Source organism: Tachyglossus aculeatus, chromosome X2, assembly GCF_015852505.1.
Source record: "Tachyglossus aculeatus isolate mTacAcu1 chromosome X2, mTacAcu1.pri, whole genome shotgun sequence".
NCBI classification, from domain to species: Eukaryota; Metazoa; Chordata; class Mammalia; order Monotremata; family Tachyglossidae; genus Tachyglossus; species Tachyglossus aculeatus.
Window position 1 is genome coordinate 10,252,839 of NC_052100.1, and position 16,827 is coordinate 10,269,665.

Sequence of the window (16,827 nt, forward strand, 5' to 3'; positions counted from 1 at the left end):
AGGAATGTATTGGAGGTATCCAACCTCGCTAGGGATCTGGAAATCCTCCCCGACTTTTGCTCTTCCCAGACAGGTATCAATCAATCAATGGTATGTATTGAGAGCTTACTGCGTGTGGGACACCGTACTAAGCGCTGGGAAGAGTACAATGCAGGAGAGTTGGAAGACGCATTCCCTGTCCCAGGTCAGCCTCAATACCTTGTGTCACCAATTAGTTCGGAGAGAATTTGTTCAATACTAAAAGACGGGAGCTTACCACAGTGTCACTGACCTCTCTGATGAACAACTGATTTGCAGTTTCTTTGTATCCCGCAGCATCTAATTAATCTCCCAAGTGCTCAGTATAGTGCCCTGTACCCAGTTAAGTGCTCAATAAATACTGTTGATTGATTGGTCGTTGTGTCCAAAAGAATGCTTAACTGTGCCACTAAATGATTTCCCTCTCATTTTGCTTGCAATGCATCACTTTTTAAATTTTCTGTACCGGACACAAGAAAGAAGATACTGAGGCGCAGTCTACGAGTTTCTATTCCAAACAGATCTTTTTAACGGCACTGGTTTCAGATTTTTTTTGTCTGTTATGTTTTAGGGGGTTGAGTGAATGCTTCCCTAGATTTACCTAAATCACACCATCATTTCAAATCTCCATAAAGGGAAACAAGTTTACACAAGAGGAAGATTGTTTTTGCATTGCTTAGAGTATGAAATTTAATTATTTTTATCTTTGCTTAATTCGGCATGTTTGTACAGGTTGGAATGTTAATGCAGACCTCTAAAAATCCACTCACAAAGCTTGAGTCTGTCTGCTTGGACTGGTGAGTCCCTCATGTTGGCCCCTATAGAAGAAGATTTGGTTTTCAATCTCGCCCACTTCTAAGTGTGGTAGCAACACTAGATTGTTCATGTCTATTTCTAAAGTACTGTACTTGCCCTCATGATATCTAAGCATGAAAATTTTGTATTCTCCCGCTTCTAAGTGTGGTAGCAACACTAGATTGTTCTTTTCAAACCCCCAAATGAATATCTTTTTAAGTATCTACTAGTGTATTTCTAAAGTACTGTACTTACCCTTATGATATCTAAGCATGGCAATTTTGTGTTCTCCCACCACTCCCTTCCCTGTAAAACTGTCCTGTTCTCACTCAGAGACCTTTAATCTCTAGACCCTCCCCACCACCTCAATTCACCACAGGCCACAATGTTCCACTTGGACTACACATCCCAGATCTCAACTCCGCCCTCCCTTTCCCTCCTTGAGCCACCGACCCTAGATTACCCCACTTCCTCGGCTCCTGTGTTCATGACACAGAGCACTGTTGGCAGAAATCCAAATCCAGAGAAGCAGCATGAGCCTGGGCCTGTGAGTCAGAAGACCTGGGTTCTAATCCCAGCTCCACCACTTGTCTGCTGTGTGACCTTGGACAAGTCACTTAATTTCTCTAAACCTCAGTTCCCTCATCTGTAAAATGGGGATTAAGACTATGACCTTTATGTAGGCCAGGGACTGTGTCCAACCTGATTATCTTGTAAATCTACTCCAGCCCTTAGAACAGTGCCTGGCATTGTTGTATTGTACTCTCCCAAGCGCTTAGTACAGTGTTCTGCACACAGTAAGCGTTCAAAAAATATGGCTGAATGAATGAATGAGCATAGTAAGCACTTTACAGATGCCATAAAAAAATCCAAGACCAGGCTGGCTTTGACCACTTCAAATTCCTCCTCACTTACTATAACTCTGCCCTCCCTTCCACTCAGCAGTACTACTTCTCTCAGTGATTCCCATACCCCATCCCACAAAATATTCCAGTTTTTAACTAGCTCCTGAAACACTTGGTGCCCTCACTTTCCCCACCACCCCTCACCTCTGATGACCTGGTCAAGTAGCTTGTTGACAGAAATGAACCATTAGGTGTGAACTTCCCACAACCTCCTCCCTCATCTTCCCAGTTCCCTTCCACCCCACTTCCACTCTCTCATCCTGCTCAGCCATCTCTCAAGGGAGGTTGCCCTGCCTGCTTTCAAAATCTACCCCATCCCTCTCACTTTCTGAAAACACTTGCACCCACTCTTCTTTGCTCCCTGAATGCCATTTGCTAATGGCTCCTTCTTCCCTTCTGCCTTCATACATGCCCCCATTTCCCTTTGGTAAAAAACAAACCAACAATGACCTTCTTTGGACTCTACTGTACCATCAGCTATGATCCCATCTTCCTTTTTCCATCCCTGTCCAAATTCCTCAAAAAACTTTTTGCACCTGCTGCCTCAATTTTCTCTGTCCCAACTCCCTTCTTGATCCTCCACAGTCTGGTTTCTGCTTTCTTTGCTTCATTAAGGCCACTTTCTCCAAGGTCACCAATGGCCGCCTTCTTGCCAAATTTAACAGACTCTACTCGATCTTAGTCCTCCTTAACTTCTCAGCTGCGTTCAACGTTGTGGACAACTCCCATTTCCTGGAAAAACTATCTAAACAGTTTTTCTGATAGAGTTCTCTCCTTGTTCTTTTCCTACTTCTCTGCCTGATCCTTCTCTATTTCTTTCTCTGCCTCCCACTTCCTCACTGTGGGTGTCCCTCACGGCTCTGTAGGCTTCTTGTGGGCAGGGAGTTTGTCTACTAACTTTAATGTATTGTACTTTCCATAGCACTTATATGGTGCACTGAACAGTAAGCGCTCAATAAATGCCATTGATTGATCGATTCTCAATTTTCACTCATCCACTCCCATGACTCTAGTTTTTCCCTCTTCAGTCCGTAATGATAATAATCATTATTATGGTACTTGTTAAGCACTTATTATGTGCCGAGTACTGTTCTAAGCGCTAGGGTAGGTAAAAGTTAATCAGGTTGGACACAGTCCCTGTCCCACATGGGGCTCACACTCTAAATCACCATTTTACAGATGAGGTAACTGAGGCCTGGAGAAGTTAACTGACTTGCCCAAATACTTCACTCTGTTGCCAGGACCATTTTTCTAAAATGCCTTCTCTTCTTCAAACGCCATTGGGTCATTTCCGACCCATAGCAACTCCATACCCTCTTCAGACTGCCCCATCTTCTGACAAAGTTATTTTGGTATGTGTATCTGTGGGGTTTTCTTGGTAAAGATACGGAAGTGAAAACCTTGAGTCTCTGCTGTTGTCTTTGATCAACATTTTCATTCATTCGTTCATTCAATCATATTTATTAAGCGCTTAATATGTGCAAAGCACTGTACTAAAAGTGCTTGGGAAAGTATCTGTTAAGCACAACTATGTGCCAACTGCTCAGGTAAATATAGCTTAATCAGGCCAGACACCATCTCTGTCCCACATGTGACTCACAGTCCACGTAGGAGGGAAAACAGGTATTTAATTCCCAATTTGCAGGTAAGGAAACTGAGGCACAGAGAAGTGAATTGATTTGCCCAAGGTCACACAGCAGACAAGTCACAAAACTGGGGTTAGATCCCAGGTGCTTTGACTCTTGAACACGAGCTCTTTCCACCAGACCACACCATTTCCCTAGTTGGGAGGACAGTGGTAGTGTGGCACATTATCCCGAATTAGGAAAGAGGCATAGCCTATGCCGATATTCCAAAGGGTCACATGGTCCCTGTAACGTCCACACAATATAGAGTTTAAAAGTCATATCTAAATCCTCCTTACACAGAAAGCCTCTCGAAACTCAATTTAGCTGCGCGAAAGATGAAGAATGATCCTTGGTGGCAGTGGAAGTGCTATTTATTTCAGGACCTGTTGTTTCTAGCTCTGTCAACTCAGACAGCAGCCTTTCTCCTGCTTCCTTTCTCCTTTTCCTTCCCATCTGTCTGCCTGTGAAGAAAAGGCGAAAATGACGGCAGACGGGTGAGAGCAGGAAGTGTGAAATGTGCAAGAGAGTGAAGTGGTGTTAATGAGAAAGCTTCAGCATCCAGCCAGGGAGAGAAGGCTGGTGTGAAATATGAGAACAGCAACTTTGTTGGCTTGCAGAAAGCAAGTAGGTAGATGGACTGACTTCTCCTTGGGAGAGAGAAGAAATTAAAAATGTGCTTATAACACATCAGGGGAAATGGGAGAAGTGTTATGACAAAAAGGGGTGGGAGGAACGAAAAAAATCTCTCATTAGCTGCTCCCCAAAGCAAGATCTGAAATACTGATAATGATCACCCCTCGAAAGGCCAACAGAATAGTGGAATTCCTTGGGATTTTACGGCAAGGAATTCATCTTCCTAATCAGTTCACTACAGAAATATACAAATCGGATAACTACTAACCCCTCGATTCTTCAAACTCTAAAGACAGTAGTTGCCTGCAGCAGGGTAAACCCAAGCAGGCCAAGGACAACAGCCAGGATGGTGAATGATGTTTCTTGTCTCTGGATTTGGAGAGGGGGAGAGAGCGTCACACCCAAAAGGTTATTTTTCTCCTTTCTCCTACTTCTGTTTTTACCCTGTGAACTTCTGCTTCCTGCAGGGTTTTCCTTTCTTCACACAGAGGAGGAAATGCTGCTGATTTGGGGGTCATGGCAGAACCCTTCTGATGCCATCAGCCAGGTCAGAAACACTGAATTTTAGCGATATCCATTCTGCCTTGTGCCTTTCCTTGGAGAGTTTAAGCCGCACAGTATCACTCTACATGGGAGAGGCTGCTGAGATCTTCAAGGTATGGGGAGACACTTATGACCATGGTTTTGGGATAAATCCAATAGGACCAGCTTTTGAGATTCTATGAATCTCACTCTGAAATAGCTGAGATTTTCCTTCTCGTTTTCACAGAGCGGACAGTAAAACATATGGAATTTGTTCCCACGGGAAGTTGTGCAGGCCAGAAATATAGTGGGTTCAAGGCGGGGGTGTGTGTGTTGGGGGGGTGCGGGAGATGTGGATAAATTCATTGGCAAGAGGCCCATTATGGATTTTAAGAGGGAAAAGTTAGGGATGTTAGATAGTACATTCCCAACTATTTAGGAGGATATCAACCATCACATGGTTCCTTCAAGCATCTTATGGCCACTCTCAGGCAGAATACTGGGCTGGGTGGACCATTGGTCTGACCAGGAATGGCATTTGCTTATGGTCTTATGTCACTGAACTCCTCCCATCAAAGGGGGAGTAACTTCCAGTTATTATCAGAGGACTGAAACTCTCTGACTAAATATCAATTCATTAATGTAGTTATAGCTATAATTGAGTACACAACTATGGGTAATTTGGGTAAAAGTAGGTCCAACCTAGTTTCAAGAATCAATCCCCTATTTATAACATTATTCCTAAAAGAAATTTGGTTCCAACGTGCAACATTCAACACTCAGTTTTCAGGGACTAATTGTGTCAAAGCAGCGTGGCCGGATGGATAGAGCCCAGGCCTGGAATCAGAAGGACCTGGGTTCTAATCCCAGCTCTGCCATTTGTCTGTTGGGTGACCTTGGGCAAGTCGCTTAACTTCTCTGTTTCTCAGTTACCTCATTTGTAAAATAGTGATGAAGACTGTGAGCCCCATGTAGGACAGGGACTATGTCCGGCCTAATTAGCCTGTATCTACCCCAGTGCTTAGTACAGTGCCTGGCACATAGTAAATGCTTAACAAATACCATTTTTAAAAAATCTGAGGGCTGTATGAACTGTTAAAGCCTTTGATAAATCATTTCCTTATTATCCCCACCACCTCTTCACGCCTCAAGGGACCTGCCCACTCCCCAACCCCTAAACCACCCCAAGCCCAAATCTACCCACCCTGTGCTCCAACTGCCCTTGCTCCTTCCCCCTCCTTCGCCCCCCCCCCAAAAGACAAATAGGACAGAATAGAACCATCTTTTACTTGAATTATTTCCAAGCACCTAGTATAGTGTTCAGTACACTGTAGGGACTCAAACTGATGATGATGATTATAAAGGGCAATAAACAAAGACCATATCTACTTGTATATCGACCCTAGCACATTGCTGATACTCAAATGTAAAATGTGTCGGGTTGAGGAGGATGAGCTGTGTAGGCAAATCATGTAGCAGGAAACTGTACTAGGACCTACTATTCTGAGTTATTTGATTATCTTCTCTGCTACAAGATACAGTTATTTAATAATCTTCTCTGCTAAAAGATATTGTTTCGAGATGAAACCAAGTGTTGCGGGGTAATGATTATTTTGCATTTGAAGATCGTTTCCCATATGTTTTGGATTAAGCAGAAGGTACTTAACATACCGAATGCAAAGTCAGCTCCTCTCTTTAACTTTACTTGCTATCATCAAAGTTACCAAGGGTGTTTTTTTAATCACCGTACTCACTTTTCTGACCATTTTTTTTCCTTTATTGTGTGGGATGAGAGGAATTTTCCAATTCTGTCTCACCCATTCAGTGGAGAGATCAAACTAGAATTTCACTCCCCCTGGTGGAGAGAATTGCAAAGTGTCAAATGGGTTTTTAAAAATCATCTACTTCTATTTCACAATTATTTTAATCCCCTTTCCCCCTTTCTATTTCTACCCATTTTTCTCTATACGATTCCTTTTAAAACCAACAGGGTAAGCTTTATCAGAGTAAAATAAACAGCCACAGAGTGTAGAGAGCAGTCCTGCATTGGCCCTAAGGGGTGGGCAGAGAGCGTGTCTACCAACTCTGTTGCATCGTACTCTTCCAAGCAGTTAGTACAGTGCTCCGCACATAGTAAACGCTCAATAAATACGATCGATTGATTGAGAATGTACTAATTCAGACATAATAAATTCCTTGCATCTCTACCTCTAAGGTACTATAATAATATAACTCTATTCTTTTCCCCAAGTATTCTTCCTCCTGATTATTTAAAAGGTGACAAACCCAACTGATGTCTTAAACCAGCCACTGGTGAGTTTGAATGAAGCTGAGATTGATCTTTTTTAACCTCAAATCTATGACCACTTTACCATTTTTTAGGTGTAAGTCTTTGTGGTACTGTTTCAAATCCATGAACATGAACTTCTCAAAACAATTGTGGAATATGAAATACGTGCTAATTCAGCTGCCATAAATTATTTCCAATATCATGCATTATTATTTTGGTGTAGTATCTTCCACACATGCGGAGTCCCAAACACTTCTCGGAGTTAACAACTACCGAAAAATAACAGCAGAGGGAGAGAAATTTATAGACGTAGGAAAGGGAGAAATCATTTATTTTCAGATGAGATCTGAAGGGAGAGGAGAGGGAGCTGATGGAGTGCAGAAATAGAGGCAGAGTCCGTTCCAAATGGCAGGTGGCAAAATTCAAGAGTCCTAGAGCCAAAGTTCACTACTGAGATGGAAGGAAAAGGAGGAGGCTGGTCCTCTATGAGAGAAGGAAGTATTATAAGTTTGTAGTGACACTTAGATTTTCATTGTACAGTAATTCCCAGCTGATGGTTTCATAATGCAGTTGCGCTTTCAAACCACACAATCAGATCAAATTTGAGGATGAAAAATGATTGTTAAAATGTATTTCTAAAATCCTTTCCACTTTTCTCTACAAGGATTAAGCCTATAGGACAAGGAGTGGAGTTCTGGGCTTAATAATTGACTCTGCTAAGATATTGCAGGTTTCAACAACTGATTTGCTACTCTCCATTACTCTTTCATCATCATCTTTCCAAACATAAAACAATGGAAAGCAAATTACCTGAAGGTGAAGGGCTCCATGATTATATTTCCATTCCCACTATGACAAAGAGAAAATTGGCTTTTCTTTGACGCTGTAACAAGAAATGCACTCATTAAAATAAAAATTACCCTTTTTATGAAAGCGAACATTCAATTTGGGCAGACTTGCAAAACAATCATCTACTTGTTTTATCTCAAATTTCAAGGCCTATCCAGCCAGAATATTCCAAAATTGATTAATCTGACCATACTTCAGATGACCTAAATTTTGTGCATAACAACTTTTCTTCCTCAGAAATTGAAAAGCTAAAAGCACCAGGGAGATACAAACAATAATATCAGAGGTTAAGTAAGCTTTCCTACCCTCTGGTCCCCACCATTTCTCTCCATACCTCCCTAAGCATATCCAACTGACCACCCCTTACCCTTTAATTCCCAACAGGTTTCCGACCCCCCAACCCTCCACCCCAAGGGACAGACACCGTGTCTATTTCCCACCCATGTATTCTCTCCCAGCCCTTAGTACAGTGCTCTGCATATAGTAAGCACTTAACAAATACCATTACTCCTACGATTACTATTTTTTCCAGAAATCATTTCTCAATTTCAGCTCTAAACAAGACTTCAGCACACTTAGTAGTTTTGACAAGACTAACCCCACAAATGAGCTTCCTACTCTGGTCTAATTTGGTAGTTTGTTTTCCTTTGTAATGGGTTGGTTTTCAGGTTTTTTAATTTTTATTTTTGGCCTGTGAGCAGGATCAGGAATTTAATTTTTTATTGTTGTTTTAAATTGGCATAGTTTCCTGGTCTTAAATCTTATTAGGAAGAAAAAGCAAGCCTAGTTTCATCAGGTGGAGGATACTATTTCTGGCATAATCAAGAACATTCACAGATGGATTACAAGGATAAAAATATGTTGACTGGCAGAAATTTTCTGTAATGATACCAAAATCCAAGATGGGAACAATTTAAAAGTTCTTATCAAAAGGAGATTAGACCAATGAACATTTGGTTTATCTGAAATTTCTTTAATCTCGTTCAAGCCTGGCTTTTTGCAAGTAGATATTCTAGTACCACATTTTCACACTAATAATGAGATTTTTTTCTCTTTTGCCCTATTCATAGGAAGCAAATAAAGTCAGAAGACAAGAAACGTCAGAAGATCAAAAAAAAAGAGAAGAGAGTTCATTTTATGAAGAAAATAAAAAATCTGCACTGCCCTTTGTGCATTTGGGGCAGGCAGCTGGAAATCAGTGCATTTGCACTCATGAATAAGATTATCGACAAAGAAACTCACCATGTTCAGTGATCCTTAGGATTGTTTTAATGAGTGCCCCGCCTTTTCAATTTCTTCCTTCCTTTCAAAAAAAAATTCAATGCCAATCTTTATTGGCATTCTAAATATGAAAACATTGCTCCTTCCTCAAATCAAACAAAAACCCATCATAGTAATGCTACCTGAAGAATATCGTCTCTTTAAGGGTGGAACTATGATTGGACAGCCAGACAGTTGCCTCAGGCTCCCTAATTTGAGGATGCTCATACTTCATGGTAATACTAAGCGTCGGAGTCATAGCAGTAGCATTTGTTGAGCACCCAGTGGGTGCTGTGCACTGAAGTAGGCCCTTGGTATGTACGGAAAGACAACGTGACACATTCCCTACCCATGAGGAACTTACATTTTGTGGGTCCATCTATTGTCCTATAGGGGTCTATGTCCCCCACAATAGACTGGGAATGAGCCCCCCTGCCACAGATAAAGCCTGGGGTGGTTATGAAACGTGGACTTCCAGGTTTGGAGCTTGTAGCTTTAATCCTCCCTTAATAGCAGGTCTCAAACCCAAGACCAAATGGCAGAACTATGTTCTCTAGTTGTTCAAAGTTATTTTGTTTCAAACTGAGAGAAACAGCAGTGGCACATGTTCCATGTAGGATCTGGGGCACATTTCTGGGTCATGCTGGGTCACCTCTCTTCCCAGTGTCAGTAAATGTGAGAGCAAGGGGGATAGGGACAAGTGTGTGTGTGGTGGGGGTGGGGGGGTGGGGGGAAGGAGGGGGAAGCTCTTGCATGTGGAATATATGGGGGTCCCAATGCTGCAGTATATGCATTAGGAGCTATCTACATCTTCCAGTCCTGAAACCCAGAAGCCTTCCTGCTTTTAGAAATTTAAGGAATCACCAGTATAAATTTCTCAACCTAAAATGTAATGTCCTAATAAGTCTCATTGTTTTCCTCCAATCAGTTGTATTTATTGAGTGCTTAATGTAGGCAGAGCACTGTATTAAGTACTTGGGAGAGTACAGTATAACGGTTTGTAGACACAGTCTCTGCCATCAAGGAGATTACAGTCTGGAGAGGGAGATTGACATTAATATAAATAACTGTATTTCAGATATGTACATAAATGTTGTGGGGCTGAGGGAGGGTTAAGTAAAAGGTGCAAATCCAAGTGCAAGGGTGACGCAGAAGGGAGTGGGAGAAGAGGAAATAAGAGCCTAGTCAGGGAAGGCCTCTTGGAGGAGATGAGCATTCAATAAGGCTTTGAAGGTGAGGAGAATGATTGTCTGTCAGATATGAAGGGGAAGGGAGTTCCAGGCCAGAGGCAGGATGTAGGCGAGGGGTCGGTGGCGAGATAGATGAGCTAGGATGAGTAAGTTGGTGTTAGTGGAGCAAAGTGTGCAGGCTGGGTGGTAGTAGGCAATCGGAGAGGTAAGGTAGGAAGGGGCAAGATGATTGAGGGCTTTAAAGCCAATGATAAAGAGTTTCTGTTTGATGTGGAGGTGGATTGGCAACCACTAAAGGTTCTTGAGGAGTGGGGGAACATGGACTGAACTGTTTTGTAGAAAAATGACCGGGGCAGCAGAGTGAAGTGTGGACTGAAGTGGGGAGAGATAGGCAGGCAGGTCAGCAAGTAGGCTGATGCAGTAATCAAGAAATAAATGCTTGGATTAACATGGTAACAGTTTGGATGGAAAGGACAGGGTGGAATCTCAGGGGTGGCAATCTCATTCATTTTATGTTTTATACTTCCTTATATCCATTTTTCCTGAAGGCCCTACCATTTAAAAGTAGTCTAGAATAGTAAAAGCTTTTAATGAGATATCATTGCCTGCTATTTTCAAATCAAAGAAAAACGTTTACGAAGCCTATCCTTTCATACCGGCTCTGCCACTTGTCTGCTGTGTGAACTTGGGCAAGTCACTTCACTTCTCTGTACCTCAGTTACCTCATCTTTAAAAGGATTGAGACTGTGAGTCTGATGTGGGACAGGAACCAGGTCCAGCCCGGTTTGCTCGTATCCACCCCAGTGCGTAGTACAGTTCCTGGCACGTAGTAAGTGCTTAACAAATACCACAATTATTATTATTATAGGCATGTCATAATTTTAAAGGCTCAAGTTCCCAATGTTTATTCCCAGATGAGTTTAGCATATATTTTGTTAGGTTAACATGCAATTTCCACCTTTGAATCACATGCTGAGATGATATGTTTTTTCCCCAAGCTTGCTAAATTCTTGTAGCTTTCAGGGAGTGAGTGTTGGAGTTCAATTATCAAAATGGAAGAAATTTCCTTGATCTACCAAAATATCAATCAATCAATTAATGGTATTTATTGAATGCTTACTATGTGCAAAACACTGTACTAAGTGCTTGGGAGAGTGCAGTGCAACAGAATTAGCAGACACGTTCCCTGCCCATAATGAGCTTACAATCTAATGCTTAGAACAGTGCTTTGCACACAGTAAGTGCTTAATAAATGCCATTATTATTATTATTATGCTAGTAGGAGAGAACTCAGGGCTCTATTTGATCTCTCAGGTGCTATTCTGGCACACTTAACCCTAACTCTAACTTGGTGGCACCCTCAGATCCAGAAGATCCAGTCTATAATGTTCGCTCTTATTCTCACTGTCTTTATTGAAAGTTGTCAGTGAAGCCATGCAGACCTCCAAAGACTTATCTTTGAGTCTCCATACTAGTGGAAAAATTTCTAGGAGTCAGAAAACCTGGGTTCTAATCCTGGCTCCACCACTCATCTGCTGTGTGACCCCTGGCAAGTCTCAGGGTGCCTCAGTTGCCTCATCTGCAAAATGGGGATGCAATATCTGTTCTCCCTCCTACTTGGACTTTGAGCCCCATGCTTATCTTGTACCTACTCCAGCATTTAGTACAGTGTTGGGCACATAGCAAGCACTAAACCACTTATTATTATCATTATTATCACGAATAACAATGATAATAATAAAAGATACCTGTGGATTTACCTATGGCTGTAAATAAGTGATGTTGCTAAGAAAACACGAGACCCTTGTTTTTTTCCACAAATTTTTGGCCACTTTTTGTTCTCCTTCATTCTGTGCTTCACATCATTTTACGGACTGTAAATTGGAATCCAAACTGCCATCTGATTTGTAATTGCAAGCTAAACGAGGTTATCCGGTTGCGATTTTCCGGGTCCCTTACCCGATTATTTGTTTATTTGTCGAGACACACGGCTGCACACCACACACAAACACAAAAACAACTCGATGTTGCCCCGCGGGACCCCAAGTGTTTGTTTTCATTCCCATTCTTAAGCTATTAGGTTTCGAACACCCGGTGGTTGTCAACTTCCTATTTCTGAGCCATTGTGTTCATTGGCAAGGCGCGACGGCAAAACTGGGCGGGCTTATCCTTTTGATTTTGGAAGCAAAGGAAAACTCCTGAGGGGTGAGCTTGTGCTAAGTGTATTCGTCTGACCTCTCGGATCAATCGCCGCTGGATTTTTTCTACACATTCTGGCTGGATGCCTGGGACTAAAGGCCCCTAAGTGTGTATTCAAAGGAAGGTGGGGGGGGGGGGGCCTAGTAGAGCGCGCTTTGTTACGCGCGCTTTGTTACGCGCGCTTTAGGGCTTGGGTCGTCGAGTCGACGCTCGGCCCAGCGCGCGCAGGCCACGGGCCGGAAGTGGGGAGGGCGCATGCGCGCAGGTTTTCCCGCCTAACCGTTTAACCGCCTACCCGCCCTCCTTTTCGCGCTGACTCACCTGAGGAGATGTCGGGAAGGATGAGCCGCTCGTTCGACGAAAGGAAGCCATTAGAGGTTTGAAGCCGCTACGGGGTGGCCCTTTCGCCGGGTTTAAACTGATCCGGGGGATTTCTGGCCCCAGACAGTCGTGGGTAAAGGGGTAGCCTATCTGCTTGAATGGCGCTGTGTTGAGAGAGAAAACGGGGGAGAGAGGGTGGGAGGCCGAGAAAGAAGGGGAGGGGGTGGGCAGGGACTCAGCCCAATTAATAAGTACCAACTGTTAACGTGTGTGGGGGCGTCCAGGGGTTGCCCCTCTCTGCTTTGACAAGGTTGAAAGGGAGTTGGATGGAAAAGGGGGCCCGCTTTCCCTCAGACCCGAACGATTCTCCTCAGATCGAGGCGTTCGCGTTTGAGGGAGTTATGGCGGACGAGAAAGAAGGGCGTTGCCAGTTGGGACCGAAAAAATAGGCGACCCCAAATCTAGAGTGGAAAAGGGGGCCCGCTTTCCCTCAGACGCGAACGATTCTCCTCAGATCGAGGCGTTCGCGTTTGAGGGAGTTATGGAGGGCGAAAAAGAAGGGCGTTGCCCTTTGTGACAGAAAAAATAGGCGACCCCAGATCTAGAGTGGAAAAGGGGTCCCGCTTTCCCTCAGACGCGAACGATTCCCCTCAGATCGAGGCGTTCGCGTTTGAGGGAGTTATGGAGGGCGAAAAAGAAGGGCGTTGCCCTTTGTGACAGAAAAAATAGGCGACCCCAAATCTAGAGTGGAAAAGGGGTCCCGCTTTCCCTCAGACGCGAACGATTCTCCTCAGATCGAGGCGTTCGCGTTTGAGGGAGTTATGGAGGGCGAAAAAGAAGGGCGTTGCCCTTTGTGACAGAAAAAATAGGCGAGCCCAAATCTAGAGCGGAAAAGGGGTCCCGCTTTCCCTCAGACGCGAACGATTCCCCTCAGGTCGAGGCGTTCGCGTTTGAGGGAGTTATGGAGGGCGAAAAGGCAAGGAGTTCGCAGTTGGGATGGAAAACAGACGACGCCAAATCCAAGATGGAAAACGGGTCCCGCCTTCTCTCCAGACCGAACGATTCTCACCTCGGATCGAGGCGTTCGCGTTTGAGAGGGAGTTATGGAGGACGAAAAAGAAGGGCGTTCCCAATCGTGACAGAAAATAGGCGCCCCCAAATCTAAGATGGAAGAAGGGTCCCGTTATCCCTCAGACCCGAACGATTCTCCTCAGATCGAGGCGCTTGTGTTGGGGAGAGGGTAATGGAGGACGGAAAAGAAGGGCGTTCCCAGTTGTGACAGAAAATAGGCGACCCCAAATCTAGGAAAATTGATCTTTTGACCTTATTCCTAAACGATCCGTGAAAGCCTCCTTATTCTCTTTTGTTTAGGCAACTATGTCTGACCAAGAACTTGGACAACTGAGTATTGTAGTTTTTGAGGAAAGCTACTCATTGAGTGAGTCGCTGCCCAGGTAAGACACATTCAGCATTGACCAGAAAAGTAAAATAAATTGTTTGAATAATTGGTAAGTTTTGTGACTTTAGAAAAGAAACTTCTTTACTAGAGACTCCCGTGGGGGGAAAAAAGTCAGGTAAGTAAAATCAATTAAAATAGTTCTAAAGAGTCCAGAAGCTTTGGTATCCTTTAAAAAGAAAGGCAATTAATTTTTTTTCCAACACTATAATTCTTTGGTAAATATAATTATATAGGAATAGCAAGTTATTCATTTTCTATTTTAATTTATTTTCTTCGTTTCCCCAGGAAAACAGATGAAAATCGGTGGGGGTTGGGGGGGGAGAAAAAGTGTGATATTTTTGGATAAATGTCAGAATTTATTTTGGTGGAAGGAAGGGAATTATAAGGATGTGCTACAATTACTCAGTTCTCCACTCTTGAGTTCCTGGTGGGAGAAGGAACCCCTAGATCTCTTTTTGATCCAAGGGGTGAGGGTACCAGGGAAACTCCTTAAACCTCCAGATCCCTTGCTTCACTTCTGTTAGGCAAAGTATTTGGATATCCAAAATTTATTTAGTCCCAGATATTTTGGTTACCAGAGAGTCTGGGAATCTTGATATTCAGCAATTTTAAAGTAAACATTAAAAAATATCTGCTTGAATCAAAATATGGATCCAAATCAGAAAAAAAATTATCCTTCTTTTGAAAAACCCAGGAATTTTTGGGAAATTGGCTTAAAATGAAATAATTGAAGACTAATATGCTTTTAAAAACACATTGCAAAGAGCCACACCCAAATTAATGCCCAAATTTTTAAAAAGCAGAAACACAAATTCAGAACAGGGAAAGCGCCTAGCCACGGCTACACAGGAAAGTGGTGGAAGAGCGGCAGTAAAATGCTGACCCTCACACAATATACTATATTTTCCTGGAAATGTTTCAGGGAACCATCAATCTGCCTGGAACTCAAGATTTTTGTCTAGTTTCTCCTTGAATGTTTGATTAACTTCCTGCCTCTCCTGAGGATTGCTGTCTGTCATGTTCGTAAGTGGCATGCAAATTGTTTACTTGTATTTCTGTAAAAGGCGACAAAGCTAATCAACAGCAGGCTTTTTTGGCTTATGCTTTAGCCAATGAGCTGCTCATCACAACTTTACCTTAACAGATGGCTCAGTTTACTTAGGCCTATTTCCGCCACTACTTCCCTAGGCTGCATGCCAATACAGGCAAGGCTATGAAACTTGATGTACTAATCCTTCCAGTAGCACTGGGAGTTGAATGAGGGTATCTTGAAAAGGACAGGGTATAATATATTCATGCAGTAATGGACTGAGCATACCCAGCCTCAGTCCATTACTTTCTATACACTGTTGAGGATGTCAACATAAACCCTAGGTAGCCTTGTTGTATGTGGGCTATCTTCCAGTGAACTGAATTTCATCCATGCTACTTAAAAAGAGTAATTTAATAAGTATAGCAGTCAGGGGAGGCCATTTGTTTTGTTTATTAAAATTAATTGGCAGATGCAGGCACTGTGAGATCTGTGATTAGTGTTATGTTGCTGCTTTCTTAATATTACATGTAAAGGAATACATTTTCGGAAGACAGTAAAATAAAAGGAGGCTTCTGGTAGCATCTAATTTTACTATTTGTCTTGTGGATAAGTTTGAACTCACTGTAATTTTTCTCTATCTTCTTGGATTCTGAGGAAGTTTTACCTCTATAAAAAGCTAGTTAAAATAACATTCCGCATGAGTTTTTGGTTCTTCGGATGAAAATAATTTTTAGCCATTGCCAGCTTGGGAAGGATTTGAACTATAGGCTGGTCCATTTGAATGGAATCTTGGGGAGCAATACAAGCCGAAAGTTATTTTTTTGCTACTCTGGCCAAAATGTAGAAGGTATTTGCCCATTTTTATCTTCGAATAAGTTCATTCTCTTAGACTTCCCAAATGTGAACCTAGAAAAAGATCAAATATTTAATTCTATCCTGTTCCATTGATAATGAATCACTCCATATAATTTAGGATTTAATTAAAGGAGGGAGCAGTGGTGCAGAAAATAATGAATTACGATGATGATAGAATCTCCCATGAACAACAGATGAGCCTTAGGCTTCAGGATGGAGAACTTCATCATACTTATTGAGCTCCTACTTTGTGCAACGCACTGGACTAAGTGCTTGGGAGAGTACAATATAGCAGAGTTGGTAGACACATCCCCTCCCCACAACGAGCTTATGGGGGGAGGGAGGGAGCTTAAATTAGAGGGAGCTTACAGTTTAGAGCAAAGCAGTTGATTATTGTACTTGTGGATTGCCCAGCACCACTCACTCTTTCTTCACTGACTGTTGTGTTCCTCCAGGGGCACAGGGTGCAACGGGCAAGTAGGTGGGCAGGGGTGTAGCACATTGCAAAGTAAATGCAAAGGGTTTCTATGGGCAGGACCCATTTGTGGCCAAAGTGATCAGAGTATAGTGCTGATGCTTTGCATCAGTGCCCTGACTCAGCAGGTGGTTGCCTTGGAAACTGCTGCAGTCTTTGCCTCCCACATTGGCCACACTTTTTCAGGATTCCTGCAGGTTTTGTCTTTGTCGTGAAGCACCCTAAGTGGTTCTTCAGTCAAAAGCCTTCACCGCTGATGGCATAGTCCCAGCAGGCAAAAAAATGGGCTAGGATCCAAAACTGTCGATTCCCAGAGCACTGCTCATTTCACTGGACCAACAGCTGGGCTGGTGCAAGTAATACAGAAAGGCAAATGTTCAGAGGAATTGGCATGG

General features: G+C 42.9%; 1 protein-coding gene and 1 long non-coding RNA gene across 8 annotated transcripts in view; one reads left to right on the plus strand and one right to left on the minus strand.

The window, feature by feature from the left end:
- Window positions 1-3,731: 3,731 nt before the first annotated feature.
- Window positions 3,732-13,029, minus strand: LOC119949424. The gene is made up of 3 exons (XR_005457189.1): window positions 12,611-13,029; window positions 7,602-7,674; window positions 3,732-3,807 (listed from the first exon to the last, which is right to left on the minus strand). It is a non-coding gene; the product is annotated as an uncharacterized LOC119949424 (long non-coding RNA).
- The window catches only part of LOC119949422 (pollen-specific leucine-rich repeat extensin-like protein 1), a 38,523-nt gene continuing 34,260 nt past the window's right edge, over window positions 12,565-16,827 (plus strand). For all 7 annotated transcript variants that reach the window (XM_038771189.1, XM_038771194.1, XM_038771191.1 and 4 more), the window contains exons 1-2: window positions 12,565-12,666; window positions 13,982-14,064. In XM_038771189.1, the coding sequence (XP_038627117.1) occupies window positions 12,619-12,666; window positions 13,982-14,064 (131 nt within the window). In that variant the 5' untranslated portion in view covers window positions 12,565-12,618. The remainder of the gene's footprint in view (window positions 12,667-13,981; window positions 14,065-16,827) is intronic.